At 48.4% G+C, this 15,794-nt stretch overlaps 1 protein-coding gene across 9 annotated transcripts in view; it reads right to left on the bottom strand.

Annotated features, from left to right (window-relative positions):
- DST (dystonin) overlaps window positions 1–15,794 on the bottom strand; it is a 525,807-nt gene that overhangs the window by 291,825 nt on the left and 218,188 nt on the right. For all 9 annotated transcript variants that reach the window (XM_069564068.1, XM_069564074.1, XM_069564071.1 and 6 more), the window contains one exon: window positions 7,421–7,482. In XM_069564068.1, coding sequence (XP_069420169.1) covers window positions 7,421–7,482 — 62 coding nt within the window. The remainder of the gene's footprint in view (window positions 1–7,420; window positions 7,483–15,794) is intronic.

Below are 15,794 nucleotides of genomic sequence, written 5' to 3'. Positions count from 1 at the left end.
TTACATGTCAATAAAGTAAAACTCAGGCTTCCCAGGTGGCTTAGTAGTAAAGAATCTGCCTGACAATGCAGGAGATGCAGGTTTGATCCCTGGGTGGGAAAGATCCCCTAGAGTAGGGAATGACAACCCACTCCAGTGTTCTTGCCTGGAGAATTCCATGGACAGTGGAGCCTGGCGGGCTACAGTCCACGGGGTCACAAGGAGCCAGACACGACTGAGCACACACACAAAGTGAGGCTTAGACCAAACATCCGATGGCACAACGTTAAGGAAAAAGTTCACAGCACAGTCAGCCAGTGCCGAAGAACATAATTCCACCATAAACGGTTAGTTAGATGAATCCAACACAAGGGAAGCACACTACGTGAATTCCCCAGACTCTAAGCTTCCAAAAATTGTTCTTCACCTTAAATTATTCCTCTTCAATACAGCCTCTCAGTCACAGCGCAAGTTCTAATTCTGGGTCCAGGCAAACAATGAGTCAAAAAGGAATCTTCTAGTCTTTCAAATGGTTCAGGAAATAAAAGGATCCCTTGCCTCTTGTGTCCTCAGAGCAAGGCAAAAGCTACATCATCAGGACTTAGAGATCTGGCTGCCACACATATGCTCATGAAGTTCTAGACAGAAAGACAGAACTGCATGTGATCAAGAACAAAAAGTAAACAGTGACCTAAGGCCCTCTAGGAGAAGAGGAGGAAATGGAGAAGGAAATGGCAACCCGCTCCAGTGTTCTTGCCTAGAGAATCCCAGGGATAGGGGAGCCTGGCGGGCTGCCATTTATGGGGTCGTACAGAGTCGGACATGACTGAAGCAACTTAGCAGCAGCAGCAAGACCCTCTAGTATATAAAGTCCCATTGGCAGAATGGGCAAAAATAAATACTGTAAATAATAGAAGGTCATCAATTTGATATTTTGGAACAACTCTCTCAGTAAAATTTAGCTAACTGAAGTCACAGGTATTTTCAATAACACCCAGCTCATGTTTTACCACTACAATTTAAATTATGCTAAAGAATAATACATAATTGTTACTTTAACAATAGTTTTATACAGAGATCATAATCTGCAAAGAAAATAATCCAGTATATTCCGTGTGTGAAGAAACATGTAGAGGTAGCAGATGAATGTGTTGACTGGGATATATTTTTAAATATATTCTGAAGAATGAGGACCCAAAAGGAAAACATTCTTGCTAGAACAATCAGTTTAAGGACAGGCTTAGTCATACAACTGAAATACCAGAGCACTAAAATTTAGATACACTTGGAAAAAAGCCAGAGACGTCTGCTCACCAACAAACATAAGTTTTAATTAAGCAAACTATTTAAACAAATGTCATTTTAGCTCCAACATAAAATAAGGCTACAGTCATTTTTTCTAGAGAGAAAGCTATATGAAAAAAAATCCTAACCATGTATTTTAAGGAAACAATGTTTACACACTTGGATATAACAGTAACCTAAGCCCACGGTGTTTACTTTTCTCAGTCAAATCAACTTTGAAAAATCGACCTTGCCAGAAGCTTCCCCTGGGTACTGGGTATACACTAGTTTAGAGCCAGATAAATCCTAACTTCCTGAGTCACGAGGATTAATTAGCAAATAGCTGAAACTATAAGGTGGGGGAAAGTCAACAGTCTAACAGCCGCGGGAGCTGGCGGCACGTCGGTGCACCGAGGCGCTCCGGGCGGGGTGGGCGCCCGGCCAGGTCACCTGCCCGCATCCCTGCTGACGCGGCGGGACCAGCGCGGCTGGCTGCTCCCGACCCGACCGTGAGATCGAGGACGAAGATGTGAGACGTGAGAACCCAAGCGCAGGTACACAGAGTCCACAGGCCCCTTTCTGCGAGGGGAGTGTGTGCAAGAAGACGGAAAAGGAGGAAGAAGAGGCCTTGGGCCCCAAGAGCAACCACGGATGGGGAGGGGCGTGTGGGGAGAGGACTCATTTAAGGAGATGAGCGAGCCTTAGACTCAGAGTCTGGAGCCAAGCGTCCCCGCCGGGCTCCAAGGCAAGCCAGCCCATCTGTCTCCTCCATGGATTCTGACCCCCAGCCCCGGCTCTTTCTAAAGCAGATGAACTAAGAGGGAAGCGCTTGCGGTCGAGAGGAGGCGCGGACGAGGCAGGCAGTGCCCGGGGGTCCCAGCCCTGCTCCTCTGTCTGATCGGCAGCACACACACCAGCCTCCCCTTCGGGCACTCGCTGCGGGCTGCCCACCGGCCAGGCGGCGCCGCCTGCTCACCCAGGCGATCGCATCAAGCCCCCCACCAACCCACCACTCCCACCGCCCAGGGAGGAGGGCCAGAGCAGCATCAGTCAGTCACACAGGGTCGTCTGCCTTACGCCTCACAGGCTGACAGCTTTGCAGGAGACCAATCTCTTTTCAAAGACAAAATACTTATCAAATGAAAAGGAAAATCCCCTGAAGAAGATCTGTCCTGGGTCTAAGCTCTCAATCACCTCACTGCCTGAAGCAGAACTACCAGGAACAGTCTTCTTGGAGCCACAACTGGGGTAAAATAATTGAATAAAATTACATTAGAGTAAACACATAAAATAACAACACAGAGCAAAAGTTTTAAGAATTCTTTCCAAAGATGGGGAGCACCCTGTGGTCTGAGTCAGCCCCTCAGGCCGCTGAGCGCGCAGTCCCAGCACACAGCTCCCGGGGCCGGGGCACCCTGCCCCTCTCACTCGGCGAAACTCCCCACTTCTTCTCTCTCTCCTCCTCTGTCCCCCACTTTCCTCTCCCTGCCCCCAGGTTTAAGGAGAGCCACTGTCAGACAAAGCAGAGCAAGTGCACACACAGAATGACTCAAACGCCTTCGAAATGATTTTACGCCCACTTTTTTCTCTCCTCAGCCATCAATTACGCCTTCATTCTGCTGACTCTTGGTCACCCTTTCCCTTCACATTTTTAGCATGATTAATTTTATGAAAAACTCTTCAAATCACATACTTGCCGTCCACGAAAAAGGAACGCGGTGAGGCAAGAAAGGTAGGAGACTCACTTCCCTTCCGTCCCTATTTCTCCTGAATATGTTCAGCATTTCAAGGGAAGAGCACAAGAAAATCAACACAGAAGAAATATTTCTAATATTGACATTTTAACCTAAAATCCACACACTTATTTTCCATTTCCTGTGAACTGGGTTGTGACCCAATGATCTCTGACAGCAGAAGTGTCTTCCACTCCTCTGTCATCCCTTGGGTGAAACACACAAGAGACGACACCAAGGCTGGCCTTTCTCTGGCCAACTCGCGACACAAACTTGAACAGCCTGCTGCCCCACATCTGGGGACATGCAATCACCTTTCCCAGTTGAAGGTAATGCTCTAACTTCCAAACAGAAAAGAATAAAATATTAGAAAATTATGTTCTCACACATTTGAGTTTTGTGTCAGAAATTTCAGTGTACAATTTTTTAATAAGAGTAAATTTTAAACTCTGACCTACATCAAGAAACAAATACGCTACTTTGATTATAACCCTAACCAGTTGGACTGGCATCTATCAAATGGCTATTGTGTGTAAAATTATTATTTTCCTATTTCTTACTGGGTTACAGCAGAAGCCTTATATCTTTGAGATGTGTTATTTTATTAAAAAAAAAAAAGACATCACTTACTCCGCATAAATCGAGATGGGCACCCTTGCCATCTGACTCTGAAGGCTATGTGTGCATAACCACTAAATCAAACCACCTTTGGAGGGTTGTTGGAGGGTTAAGTGATTTAAGCACGCGTGTGCGTTATCCACGCAAGGGACCAGGATGCACCCTAGGAGTGGACGATGCAGCCTTGTCCTCAAACAGCTCAACTAGCGTTTTGAATTTTTAGCAAAGGCACTTTCCTTAAACTCATTCATCCAGTTTACAAGATGCTCATCAGACGAGTGGTCCAGCCCAACACATCCAGCAGACAGTGGGTCCCCACTAGCATCCGTCGCAGGCCAGCACGGCGTTCCCACGGGGTCATCCTCGTGAGTTTCTATCCTCGACTGTCAGAACTATGGGGCTTACACTCCAGGGACACAGGCAACCCTCTGTATCCCTCCCCCACTGCCCCCCGCCAATGGCCACAGTCACACAGACTGCCAGGCCAGACAAGCACGTGGAGAGATGCTCCACACCACTGGTTATCAGAGAAATGCAAATCAAAACCACCACAAGGTACCACCTCACGCCAGTCAGAATGGCCACCACTGAAACGCCTACAAGTAACAAACACTGAAGAGGCTGGGGAGAAAAGGGAGCCCTCCTGCAGTGCTGGTGGGAATGTAACCTGGTGCAGACACTAGGAAGAACAGTGGGGAGGTTCTTCAAAAAACTAAAAATAGAGCCACCACATAATCCTACAATCCCACTCCTGGGCATCGATACGGACAAAACTGTAATCCAAAAAGATACACGCACATCTATATTCTTAGCAGGACTATTCACAATAGACAAGACATAGAAATAATCTAAATGCCCAGCAACAGAAAAAAAGATAAAAATGCGGTACACACATACAATGAAATACTACTCAACCATCTGAGAGTGAGAGATGCCATCGGCAGCACTGTGGATGGATCTGGAAATTATCACACTAAGTGAACTAAGTCAGAAAGAAAAAGGCAAATATCACATGATACCACGTAGAAGCAATCTAAAATATGACACAGCCGAGAGGGGTGGGATCAGGGGGCTGGGAAGGAGGCTTAAGAGGGCGATATATACTTGTGGCTGATTCACACTGCTGTATGGCCAAAACCAACACAACATTGAAAGCAACTAGCCTCCAATTAAAATTTTTTAAACTAAACAATAAATAAACTACAACACAAATGAACTTATCTATGAAACAGAAACAGATTCACAGTCACAGAGAACAGACTGTGGTTGCCAAGGGAAGAGGGAACGGGAGAGATGGAGCGGGCGTGTGGGGTTGGCAGATGCAAACAGTTACACACAGGATGGGTAGACAGGGTCCCACTGCACGCCACAGGGGACCGTGATCACCATCCTCTGATAAACCAGAAAGGAAAAGAATCTGAAGAAAATGTGTGTTGTTGTTTAGTTGCAAAGTCATGTCTGATTCTTTTGTGACTCCGTGGACTGTCAAGCTCCTCTGTCCATGGGACTCTCCAGACAAGAACACTGGAGTGGGTTGCCATTTCCTTCTCCAGGGGATCTTCCCAACCCAGGGATCGAACCCAGGTTCTGCACTGCAGGTGGATTCTTTACCATTGAGCCACCAGAGAAGAAAATGTACATATCTGTATAACTAAGTCACTTTGCTATACAGCAGAAATTAACACATTGTAAATCAATTATACTTCAATAAAATTTTTTTTGAAAACAGACTGGCAGACCAGCAGCCACCAAAGGGGCATCTTTTCATCCAGAACCTCACTTCCCCTGGACTCATCTCAGAAATTGAAAAGTCTCATCAGAGTCTTCAGCTCCGACATCCCACAGCCCAGCCCGCACAGCAGCCCCACTCTACTCCAGCCTGCGCAGGGTCTGCTCCCACGGGAGGCACGGGACACACAGGAGGACACAGAAGCCAGGAGGAGGGCAGGCAGACTGCTGGCATGATGCTCTCCATAGAAGTCACAGCACACTTCCCCAGGAAAGCCTCAAACAGCAGACCTCTGACCAACACATCAGAGGATGAGGGACAGAAATCCCAGCAGTAACAGAAACACCCACAAACTGACCCTCAGATGGGGGAGTGGATGACATGGCTCACCTGAAGGGCGTGTCAGATTTGGGAAAAGATTCTGTCCACGGGTGGTGAGAGAGAGGACTAAAACTTCTCACATCATCTGACATACCCCATGAAATATGCATCACTTTTATAGACGGTTATTAGATGTGATTACAGTATGGGCACCATCTCCCTAGGCTACATGATGATTTAAACAGGATCTCCAGGACAGCCTAAGAATATAACCGCTTTTACCATAATGTTTCTATGTGAGAAAACTCCAAGTCCCAAACAACAGACTTAAAATACTACCTCCCTCTAACTTCAGGATTGGCCATAAAAAGCAAAAAAAGGGGACTAAGTTAACTGTGAAATCCCATGGGGTCCTTCAGTTCAGTTCAGTTCAGTCGCTCAGTTGTGTCCGACTCTTTGCGACCCCATGAATTGCAGCATGCCAGGCCTCCCTGTCCATCACCATCTCCTGGAGTTCACTTAAACTCACGTCCATCGAGTCGGTGATGACATTTATAGAATTACTGGATTGGTGGGACCCAATAATGCCAAGAAACTGTATGCACGCATGGTGCACATGTGTATTTCTGGGGAGAGCCTACAACAGATTCTCCAAGTGACCCATGGAACACAAATATTAATTAAGAAACATAACTATTAACTGTTTCACAGAGAAATGCAGAATAAGCATCAACTTCTGGTTCACATTAAGTACAAGAAAACTGAGTCTAGACTTCTGTCTATAACCCATCTTTATCACTGCAGATGGTGATTGCAGCCATGAAATTAAAAGATGCTTACTCCTTGGAAGAAAAGTTATGACCAACCTAGATAGCATATTCCAAAGCAGAGACATTACTTTGCCGACTAAGGTCCGTCTAGTCAAGGCTATGGTTTTTCCTGTGGTCATGTATGGATGTGAGAGTTGGACTGTGAAGAAGGCTGAGCACTGAAGAATTGATGCTTTTGAACTGTGGTGTTGGAGAAGACTCTTGAGAATCCCTTGGACTGCAAGGAGGTCCAACCAGTCCATTCTGAAGGAGATCAACCCTGGGATTTCTTTGGAAGGAATGATGCTAAAGTTGAAACTCCAGTACTTTGGCCACCTCATGCGAAGAGTTGACTCACTGGAAAAGAGTCTGATGCTGGGAGGGATTGGGGACAGGAGGAGAAGGGGACGACAGAGGATGAGATGGCTGGATGGCATCACTGACTCGATGGACGTGAGTCTGAGTGAAATGTGGGAGTTGGTGATGGACAGGGAGGCCTGGCATGCTGCGATTCATGGGGTCGCAAAGAATCAGACACGACTGAGTGACTGAACTGAACTGAACTGAACTGAACTCTCCACCATCCACATAAACCTGACACCAGAACTTACCTGCAATCTTGAAAGGAAAAAAAGTTATTAACAATTGCAGTTTTTAATGCCCTAACATATAACCTGCGGAGATTTTTGAGAGTCTAATAATAAGAGGTTGGACTGAGGTCACAGACCACACCACCATCACTGGGCACTTGTCTCCAAACCCCCATCAGGACCTGCAGGCCACACACCAAGTAACAACAGATGCCTGAAATGAACGTGAAATACTCTAGAACTGAAATTCTGCAGCTGACACTGAAAGGTTTTTCTTCAGAGCCATATACTAAAGTGCTGTACAATAAATTAAAGTCTGCAAAACCATCCCAAGATGCAAAAGAAATGCACACTGACCTTCATGAGATGCTGGTTTATCCATTTTGTAAATGTTTTCTTTTGAACTTTGTCCCGTTCGTCTGCAAGGGGGAGAAAAGATACAAAAGAAGGTTGGTAAAAATCCAGGAAGAGGAGGCCTTCATTATCATTATGCAAATAAAGAAAAGTAAGATGTTCAAAAGGTACTCTTTAGTGCACGTGAATTTTCTTGCTAAGTTTTGGCATCCTGAGGTTTGAGAGACCGCTTCCTAATGCGGCATCTGCCAGCACTGACCTCTGCTGCATCACCCCTCCCCCAACAGCCACCACCACCAGGAAGCCCTCTCACCCCTCCGTCACCACCAGCTTCCAGCAAGCCCTTGCACGAACTTCCCAAAGCACTTGGTCACAGATTACATCCCACTTGGTCTTCAAGACCACAAAAGGCAGGGTCATTTCCATCTCACAGAAGAGGAAACCAAGACCTCCAGCAGTTAGAAGATTTGTCGAGGATTATTTCGCAAACACGTAAAGTTGAAAGGCATGACTGAATTCATGTCCTCTAGCCTGAATTACAAACCAAGCGGCTTCTCTGTTAGATTCCCTGTGTTGAACCACCTGGTAACAACGGAACACCTCACTAGATCCTTGGCATGGAGGGTGATGCTGTCCTGGTTTCTAGACATGGTTCAGAGAACAATGAGGGAGGTCTTACGATTTAGGAGGGAAAGCACTAGAATACTCAGGCTCATCAAGTCATCATTTCAGAGAGAACCCTGATCTCCAAGGCCTAGAGAGGAGGCTGGTAGCCACACCGGCTCCCTGTCCTGCCCCAAGGCAGGAATCCTCGCCATGCTGTTCCCTCCTCCTCTCTCTGCATCTGGGGATGGCTCTTCCTCTTCCCTCTGCGGTCCTCTTTCCTTTCCTCTCACTGGTCCACCTCTCCATCCCTTCCTTGGGGGCAAACAGGCCTCATTCTCTTCATCTCTTTCCCTCCTCATTCCTCATCCCTGAGTCCCCATAAACTACTTTAACAGAAGGAAAGTGTCTCTGAAAATGCTTGCCTAAAAACAGGGCAACCATAGGATCCTACAATCCCACTCCTGGGCACAGATCCAAGAAAACCATAATTCCAAAAGACGCATGCACCACAATCTTCAGAGCAGCACCAGTTACAACAGCCAAGACGTGAAAACAATCTAAATGTCCACTAACAGATGAGTGGATAAAGATGCAATACATACATACAATGGAACACTGCTGCTGCTGCTAAGTCGCTTCAGTCGCGTCCGACTCTGTGTGACCCCAGAGATGGCAGCCCACCAGGCTCTCCCATCCCTGGGATTCTCTAGGCAAGAGTACTGAAGTGGGTTGCCATTGCCGTCTCCAACACAACACTGCAAATCAACTATAATCCTACAAAATTTTTTAAAAAAGAAAATGGTTGTCCTACGTATGAAAAGTATTTATATGCTTTACACTAATTTAAACATAAACAAAAAATCTTGTATATGTCAACTGGGAAAAATATCTTAGTTACTATTAACACAAAAAAACACAAATAAAAAGAAAAAGATGAGTGTCATAAAGTATAACTGGGCAAAAAAAGGCAAACAATGAAGATGATTAACATTTATGAAATGAAATTAATAAAATTTATTTTTAAAATGAAAAATGCCCACAGGTACTCAACCTCACTAGCAAATAATAATAATAAAATAACTATCTATAAATAGTTATATATATATATGTATATAACATAAAATAATAAAATTAAGTCATAAAAATAAGCTTTTTTACCTATCAAGTTGCCAAGATTTCATGAAAAAATAAATTCATATTGACCAAGGAACAGTGGGGCTTCCCTAGTGGTTCAGCAGTAGAGACTCTGCCTGCAGTGCAGGAGACGCGGAAGACACGGGTTCAGTCCCTGGGTTGAGAAGATCCCCTGGAGAAGGGAATGGCTACTCACTCCAGTATTCTTGCCTGGGAAATCCCACGGACAGAGCCGCCTGGGGAGCTACAGTCTATAGGGTTTTAAAGAGTCGGACACAACTGAGCAACTAAGCACGCACATATATGCGTATATGTATATATGTGTATCGGAGAAGGCAATGGCACCCCACTCCAGTAATCTTGCCTGGAAAATCCCATGGATGGAGGAGCCTGGTGGGCTACAGCCCATGGGGTCGCTGAGTCGGACACGACTGAGCAACTTCACTTTCACTTTTCACTTTCATGCACTGGAGAAGGAAATGGCAACCCACTCCAGTGTTCTTGCCTGGAGAATCCCAGGGACAGGGGAGCCTGGTGGGCTGCCGCCTGTGGGGTCGCACAGAGTCAGACACGACTGACGTGACTTAGCAGCAGCGTATATGTGTACATATTGTTGCTCAGCTGCTAAGTCTGACTCGTTGCAATCCCATGACCTGCAGCATGTCAGGCTCCTCTGTCCCCCAATACCTCCCAGAATTTGTTCGAATTCATGTTCATTGAGTCAGTGATGCTATTAACCATCTCTTCCTCTGTCGCCCCCTACAATATACATATATATATACAGTGTGGGTGTGAATATACACACATACACACTGCTGTTGGAAATGTACTTTGGTTTAAATCCTCTAGAACTTCACTGTCAATACTCTAGTCACGAGTCACATATATGGCTATTAAATTCTGAATTTAATTAAAACAAAATAAAATGAACAATTCAGTTCTTTGATTACCCAGTCACAACTCAAGTGTGCACTGGCTAACACTAAACAATACAGATAAAGAACATTCCCACCATCACAAACATTTCTGCTGGAGAGTGGACAATTTGCCAATAAATATAAAAAGCCTTAAAAATATAGACGATGTATCCCAGCAAGCCCACTTCTAGAATTTATCCTACAACTAGAATGATGGTTGTGCACAAAATGTATCTATGACAATATAAATCAGTGTAACTATTTCAAGACAAAAGTTTTGAAAAAAAAATAAATGTTAAGGATGATAAGGAAATGAATAAATAAATTTTAGTAAAGCAATCCAAAGGTTTGTTCAGATCCGAGTCTTTGCAAGCTACCTAGTGCTGGCATGTTACTTTGAGCTCTCTTACCCTTTAATGCCATCAAGAATGGAAGGGGGCAGCTCTCTTACCCTTTAATGCCATCAAGAACAGAACGGGGCAGACCACATAGTCTCTCTCATGTTTTACAAGCATTTGTTCCCCAAAGTATCCCCTGGAAACCCTTCCCACTTCCCATCAACGTCAGGGGGAACCAGAAAGACACCTGAACAGAGACTATCGCTGGGTACTGTCAATAATACATTCCCTTCCGGTGAGCAAACCTCTAGTCTAACTTTTTGGGCTGCGGCACGAGGGATCCCATTTACGAGGGATCCCATTTCTGCCAACCAGAGACTGAAGCAGTGCCTCCTGCGGGGAGCGTGGCGTCCCAACCAGCAGATCACCAGGGAATCCCCTAGTCTCATCCTTAACTTCACACTGGGTGTTAAAGACTAGAAAAGCTGACCAAGGAGACAGAAGGTTGCTGAATCTGAATATAAATGCTTAGAATTTATGCTAAAATTATTAAACTTGCCTTGGGACTTCCTGGGCAATCAAGAGAGTGGTTAAGACTCCAAGCTTCCACAGGGGTGAGGGCTGGGTCCCTGGTTGGGGAAGCAGGACCCCACGTGCCATGTGGTCCACACACGAAAAAACAAACTGGCCTGATCCCCAACATAAGAACCATAGGCACTGTGTATATAACTACTCTGCTAAGACCAACTGCATCAATAATTGTTAACCAATATCACCATCCACAAAATATTTATGAATTCCCCTGCGAGTCCCCTGGGGCACGACTCAGACCTTAGTCATCTTTATCTACCCCACAGTAGAGGCCATGAAGCTTTTGTGCACTCAACAAACATACACCCGTGATGTGAATTAATTATGTTTCTCAAAGGACAATCCTCCTCAGGATAATAAGGTATAATCCCCTATATTCTTAGATATGGTGGTGTATATCACTATTATTATTACATCTCCTGAAGCAATAGTGATGTTATAAATATCTTTCAGCCTTGCTATTTCTAAAGCAATCAAAAAGAACCTAAGCAGCTTCCCAGGTGGCGCTAATGGTAAAGAACCTGCCTGCCAATGCAGGAGACATAAAAGATGCCGGTTCGTTCCCTGGGTGGAAAATCCCCTGGAGGAGGGCATGGCAACCCACTCCAGTATTCTCGCCTGGAGAATCCCATGGACAGAGGAGCCTGGTGGGCTACAGTCCATAGGGTCGCAGAGAGTCAGACGGGACTGAAGCAACTTAGCACTTAGCAACTAATTAGCAGGTAAGGCAAGAACAAAGGAGTAGCAGCACGCCAGGCCTCCCTATGCATCCCCAACTCCCGGAGTTTTCTCAAACTCATGTCCACTGAGTCGGTGATGCCATCCAACCACCTCATCCTCTGTTGTCCCCTTCTCCTCCCACCTTCAATCTTTCCTAGCATCAGGGTCTTTTCGATAAATCAGTTCTTTACATCAGGTGGCCGAAGTATTGGAGACCATATGACCCAGCAAATCCCACTCCTGGACATAGAGCTAGAGAAAAACGTAATTTGAAAAGAACCCAGTGTTCATGGCAGCACTGTTTACAACAGCCAAGACATGGAAGCGTCCACTGACAGATGAATAAATAAAGAAGAGGTGGTTTGTGCGGTGTGTGTGTGTGTGCGTGCGTGCGTGTCTGTGTGTATGCACATATACAAGTGTGAATGATTTTCAACGCTTGATTTAGATATTTTGAGTATGTCCACTGACAACTGAGTGCTACGAGAACCATGGAAACCAAATGAACTTTCTGGTCAACTCAACACATTCACAGCGCTGTATTAGCTGGTCAGGTATGCAGCACAGTGATTCAGTTTTTAAACTATACTTCAATAAAAAGTAAATTAGAAGAAACACTGATCTCATAATTTCAGATTAAAAGAGGCCTAGTAAGAACCCATAGAGAAGGCAATGGCAACCCACTCCAGTACTCTTGGGTGGAAAATCCCATGGATGGAGGAGCCTGGTGGGCTGCAGTCCATGGGGTCAGGAAGAGTTGGACACGACTGAGCAAACTTCACTTTCACTTTTCACTTTCATGCATCGGAGAAGGAAATGGCAACCCACTCCAGTGTTCTTGCCTGGAGAATCCCAGGGATGAAGGAACCTGGTGAGCTGCTGTCTATGGGGTCGCACAGAGTCAGACATGACTGAAGCAGTTTAGCAGCAGCAGCAGCAGCAGTTAGAACCCAAGTGTTGTGATTCCTCCAGAACTTCTCCCACTCCCCCGAGATCACGCCGCCTGGGGAGTGCTGAGCAGCCCGGAGCACAGGGAAGCCATGGGTGTGGACTTCGGACAAGCGCAAACGAGGGCGCCTGCTCACCAAAGTCTAGGGCTCCTGTCACACCTCAGCAATGCTTCTCTCACCTCCAGCAAGGAAAACAGTGCAGGCTGGGGAGCCCTACCAGGCAGCCCCCATATTAACCATCCAGCTAGGGATCCAGGGCCTCATGCTGAGCATCAGGGCAGAAACCTGCAGCGGACCATTCATTCCAGAGCCTTATAATCTGGACTCCCCTGGTGGCCCAGGGGTTAAGAACCTGCCTGCCAGTGCAGGGGACATGGTTCCATCCCTGATCCAGGAGGGTTCCACATTGTGGGGTGGGGGTTGGGGGAGCAACTAAGCCCGTGCGCCACTGCCGCTGAACCTGCGCTCCAGAGCCTGTGCACCCCCACTGCTGAACCTGTGCTCCAGAGCCTGTGCGCCACCACCGTAGCCCAGGTGCCCAAAGCCTGTGCACCACCACCGCTGAACCTGCGCTCCAGAACCCGTGGCCACCGCCGCTGAACCTGCGCTCCAGAGCCCGTGCGCCACCACTGCAGCCCAGGTGCCCAGAGCCCGTGCGCCACCACCGCTGAACCTGCACCCCGGAGCCCGTGCGCCACCACCGCTGAACCTGCGCTCCAGAGCCCGTGCGCCACCACCGCAGCCCAGGTGCCCAGAGCCCGTGCGCCACCACCGCTGAACCTGCGCTCCAGAGCCCGTGCGCCACCACTGCAGCCCAGGTGCCCAGAGCCCGTGCGCCACCACCGCTGAACCTGTGCTCCAGAACCCGTGCGCCACCGCCGCTGAACCTGCGCTTCAGAGCCCGTGAGCCACCACTGCAGCCCAGGTGCCCAGAGCCCGTGCGCCACCACCGCTGAACCTGTGCTCCAGAACCCGTGCGCCACCGCCGCTGAACCTGCGCTTCAGAGCCCGTGCGCCACCACTGCAGCCCAGGTGCCCAGAGCCTGTGCACCACTACCGCTGAACCTGCGCTCCAGAGCCTGTGCACCCCCACTGCTGAACCTGTGCTCCGGAGCCTGTGCGCCACCACCGTAGCCCAGGTGCCCAAAGCCTGTGCACCACCACCGCTGAACCTGCGCTCCAGAACCCGTGGCCACCGCCGCTGAACCTGCGCTCCAGAGCCCGTGCGCCACCACTGCAGCCCAGGTGCCCAGAGCCCGTGCGCCACCACCGCTGAACCTGTGCTCCAGAACCCGTGCGCCACCGCCGCTGAACCTGCGCTTCAGAGCCCGTGCGCCACCACTGCAGCCCAGGTGCCCAGAGCCCGTGCGCCACCACCGCTGAACCTGCACCCCGGAGCCCGTGCGCCACCACCGCTGAACCTGCGCTCCAGAGCCCGTGCACCACCACCGCAGCCCAGGTGCCCAGAGCCCGTGCGCCACCACCGCTGAACCTGTGCTCCAGAGCCCGTGCGCCACCACAGCAGCCCAGGTGCCCAGAGCCTGTGCACCCCCACTGCTGAACCTGTGCTCCGGAGCCCGTGCGCCACCACCGTAGCCCAGGTGCCCAGAGCCTGTGCACCACCACCGCTGAACCTGCGCTCCAGAACCCGTGCGCCACCGCCGCTGAACCTGTGCTTCAGAGCCCGTGCGCCACTGCCGCAGCCCAGGTGCCCAGAGCCCGTGCGCCACAACCGCTGAACCTGCGCTCCAGAGCCCGTGCGCCACCACTGCAGTCCAGGTGCCCAGAGCCTGTGCGCCACAACCGCTGAACCTGCGCTCCAGAGCCCATGCGCCACCACTGCAGCCCAGGTGCCCAGAGCCCGTGCGCCACCACCGCTGAACCTGCGCTCCAGAGCCCGTGCGCCACCACTGCAGCCCAGGTGCCCAGAGCCCGTGCGCCACCACCGCTGAACCTGCGCTCCAGAGCCCGTGCGCCACCACTGCAGCCCAGGTGCCCAGAGCCCGTGCGCCACCACCGCTGAACCTGCGCTCCAGAGCCCGTGCGCCACCACCGCAGCCCAGGTGCCCAGAGCCCGTGCGCCACCACCGCTGAACCTGCGCTCCAGAGCCCGTGCGCCACCACCTCAGCCCAGGTGCCCAGGTGCCCAGGTGCCCAGAGCCCGTGCGCCACCACCGCTGAACCCGCGCCCCGGAGCCAGTGCGCCACCACAGCAGCCCAGGTGCCCAGAGCCCGTGCGCCACCACTGCTGAACCTGCGCTCCAGAGCCCGTGCGCCACCACCGCTGAACCTGCGCCCCGGAGCCCATGCGCCACCACCAGAGAAGCCATCATATTGAGAAGCCCGCCCGCCAGAATGATGAGGGCCTCCGCTTGCCACAACTAGAGCAATCCCATGCACAGCAATGAAGACCCAGTGTGGTCAAAAATAACGTTTTTTAAAGAAACCACATTTTTAAAATCCTTATAATTCAAGAATAGACAGCTTCCATATAAGGCTATAAAAAAATAAGATGAAAGCATTCCTATAACTATCTACCAAAATTCTATCAATTTATTGAATCATCACATAATATGAGGGCTTCCCTCATAGCTCAGTCAGTAAAGAATCTGTCTTAAATGCATTAGACCAACTTTGATCCCTGAGTCAAGAAGATCCCCTGGAGAAGGGAATGGCTACCCACTGCAGTATTCTTGCCTGGGAAATCCCGTGGACAGAGGAGCCTGGAGGGCTACTGTCCATAGGGCCGCAGGAGTCAGACATGACTTAGCGACTAAACCACCATAATAATATGAACTCTAACAAATTTACCCTGTCCCATTAAATCTAACACACGATGTGTATCATACAAACTCCTTTTAGTACATGATGATTAATAAAATACATTTATTTTTTTAAAAGAACATATATATGTATACATGTAACTGAATCATTCTGTTATAGAGCAGAAATTAACATATTATACATCAATTACACTTCAAAAAAATAAATTTAAAAATAAAAAATATGTGTCTTGGGGCATGGAAAGCCATATGCATTGATATGTTAATTGCACACTTTACAATGAAAAATTAGAAGCAATCTAATTATATGATATTTAATGATTATTAAATTCTGATAT

Source organism: Ovis canadensis, chromosome 20 (assembly GCF_042477335.2).
Source record: "Ovis canadensis isolate MfBH-ARS-UI-01 breed Bighorn chromosome 20, ARS-UI_OviCan_v2, whole genome shotgun sequence".
NCBI classification, from domain to species: Eukaryota; Metazoa; Chordata; class Mammalia; order Artiodactyla; family Bovidae; genus Ovis; species Ovis canadensis.
The sequence above is the reverse complement of the archived record's forward strand: the minus strand, read 5'-3'. Positions and strand labels throughout refer to the sequence as shown.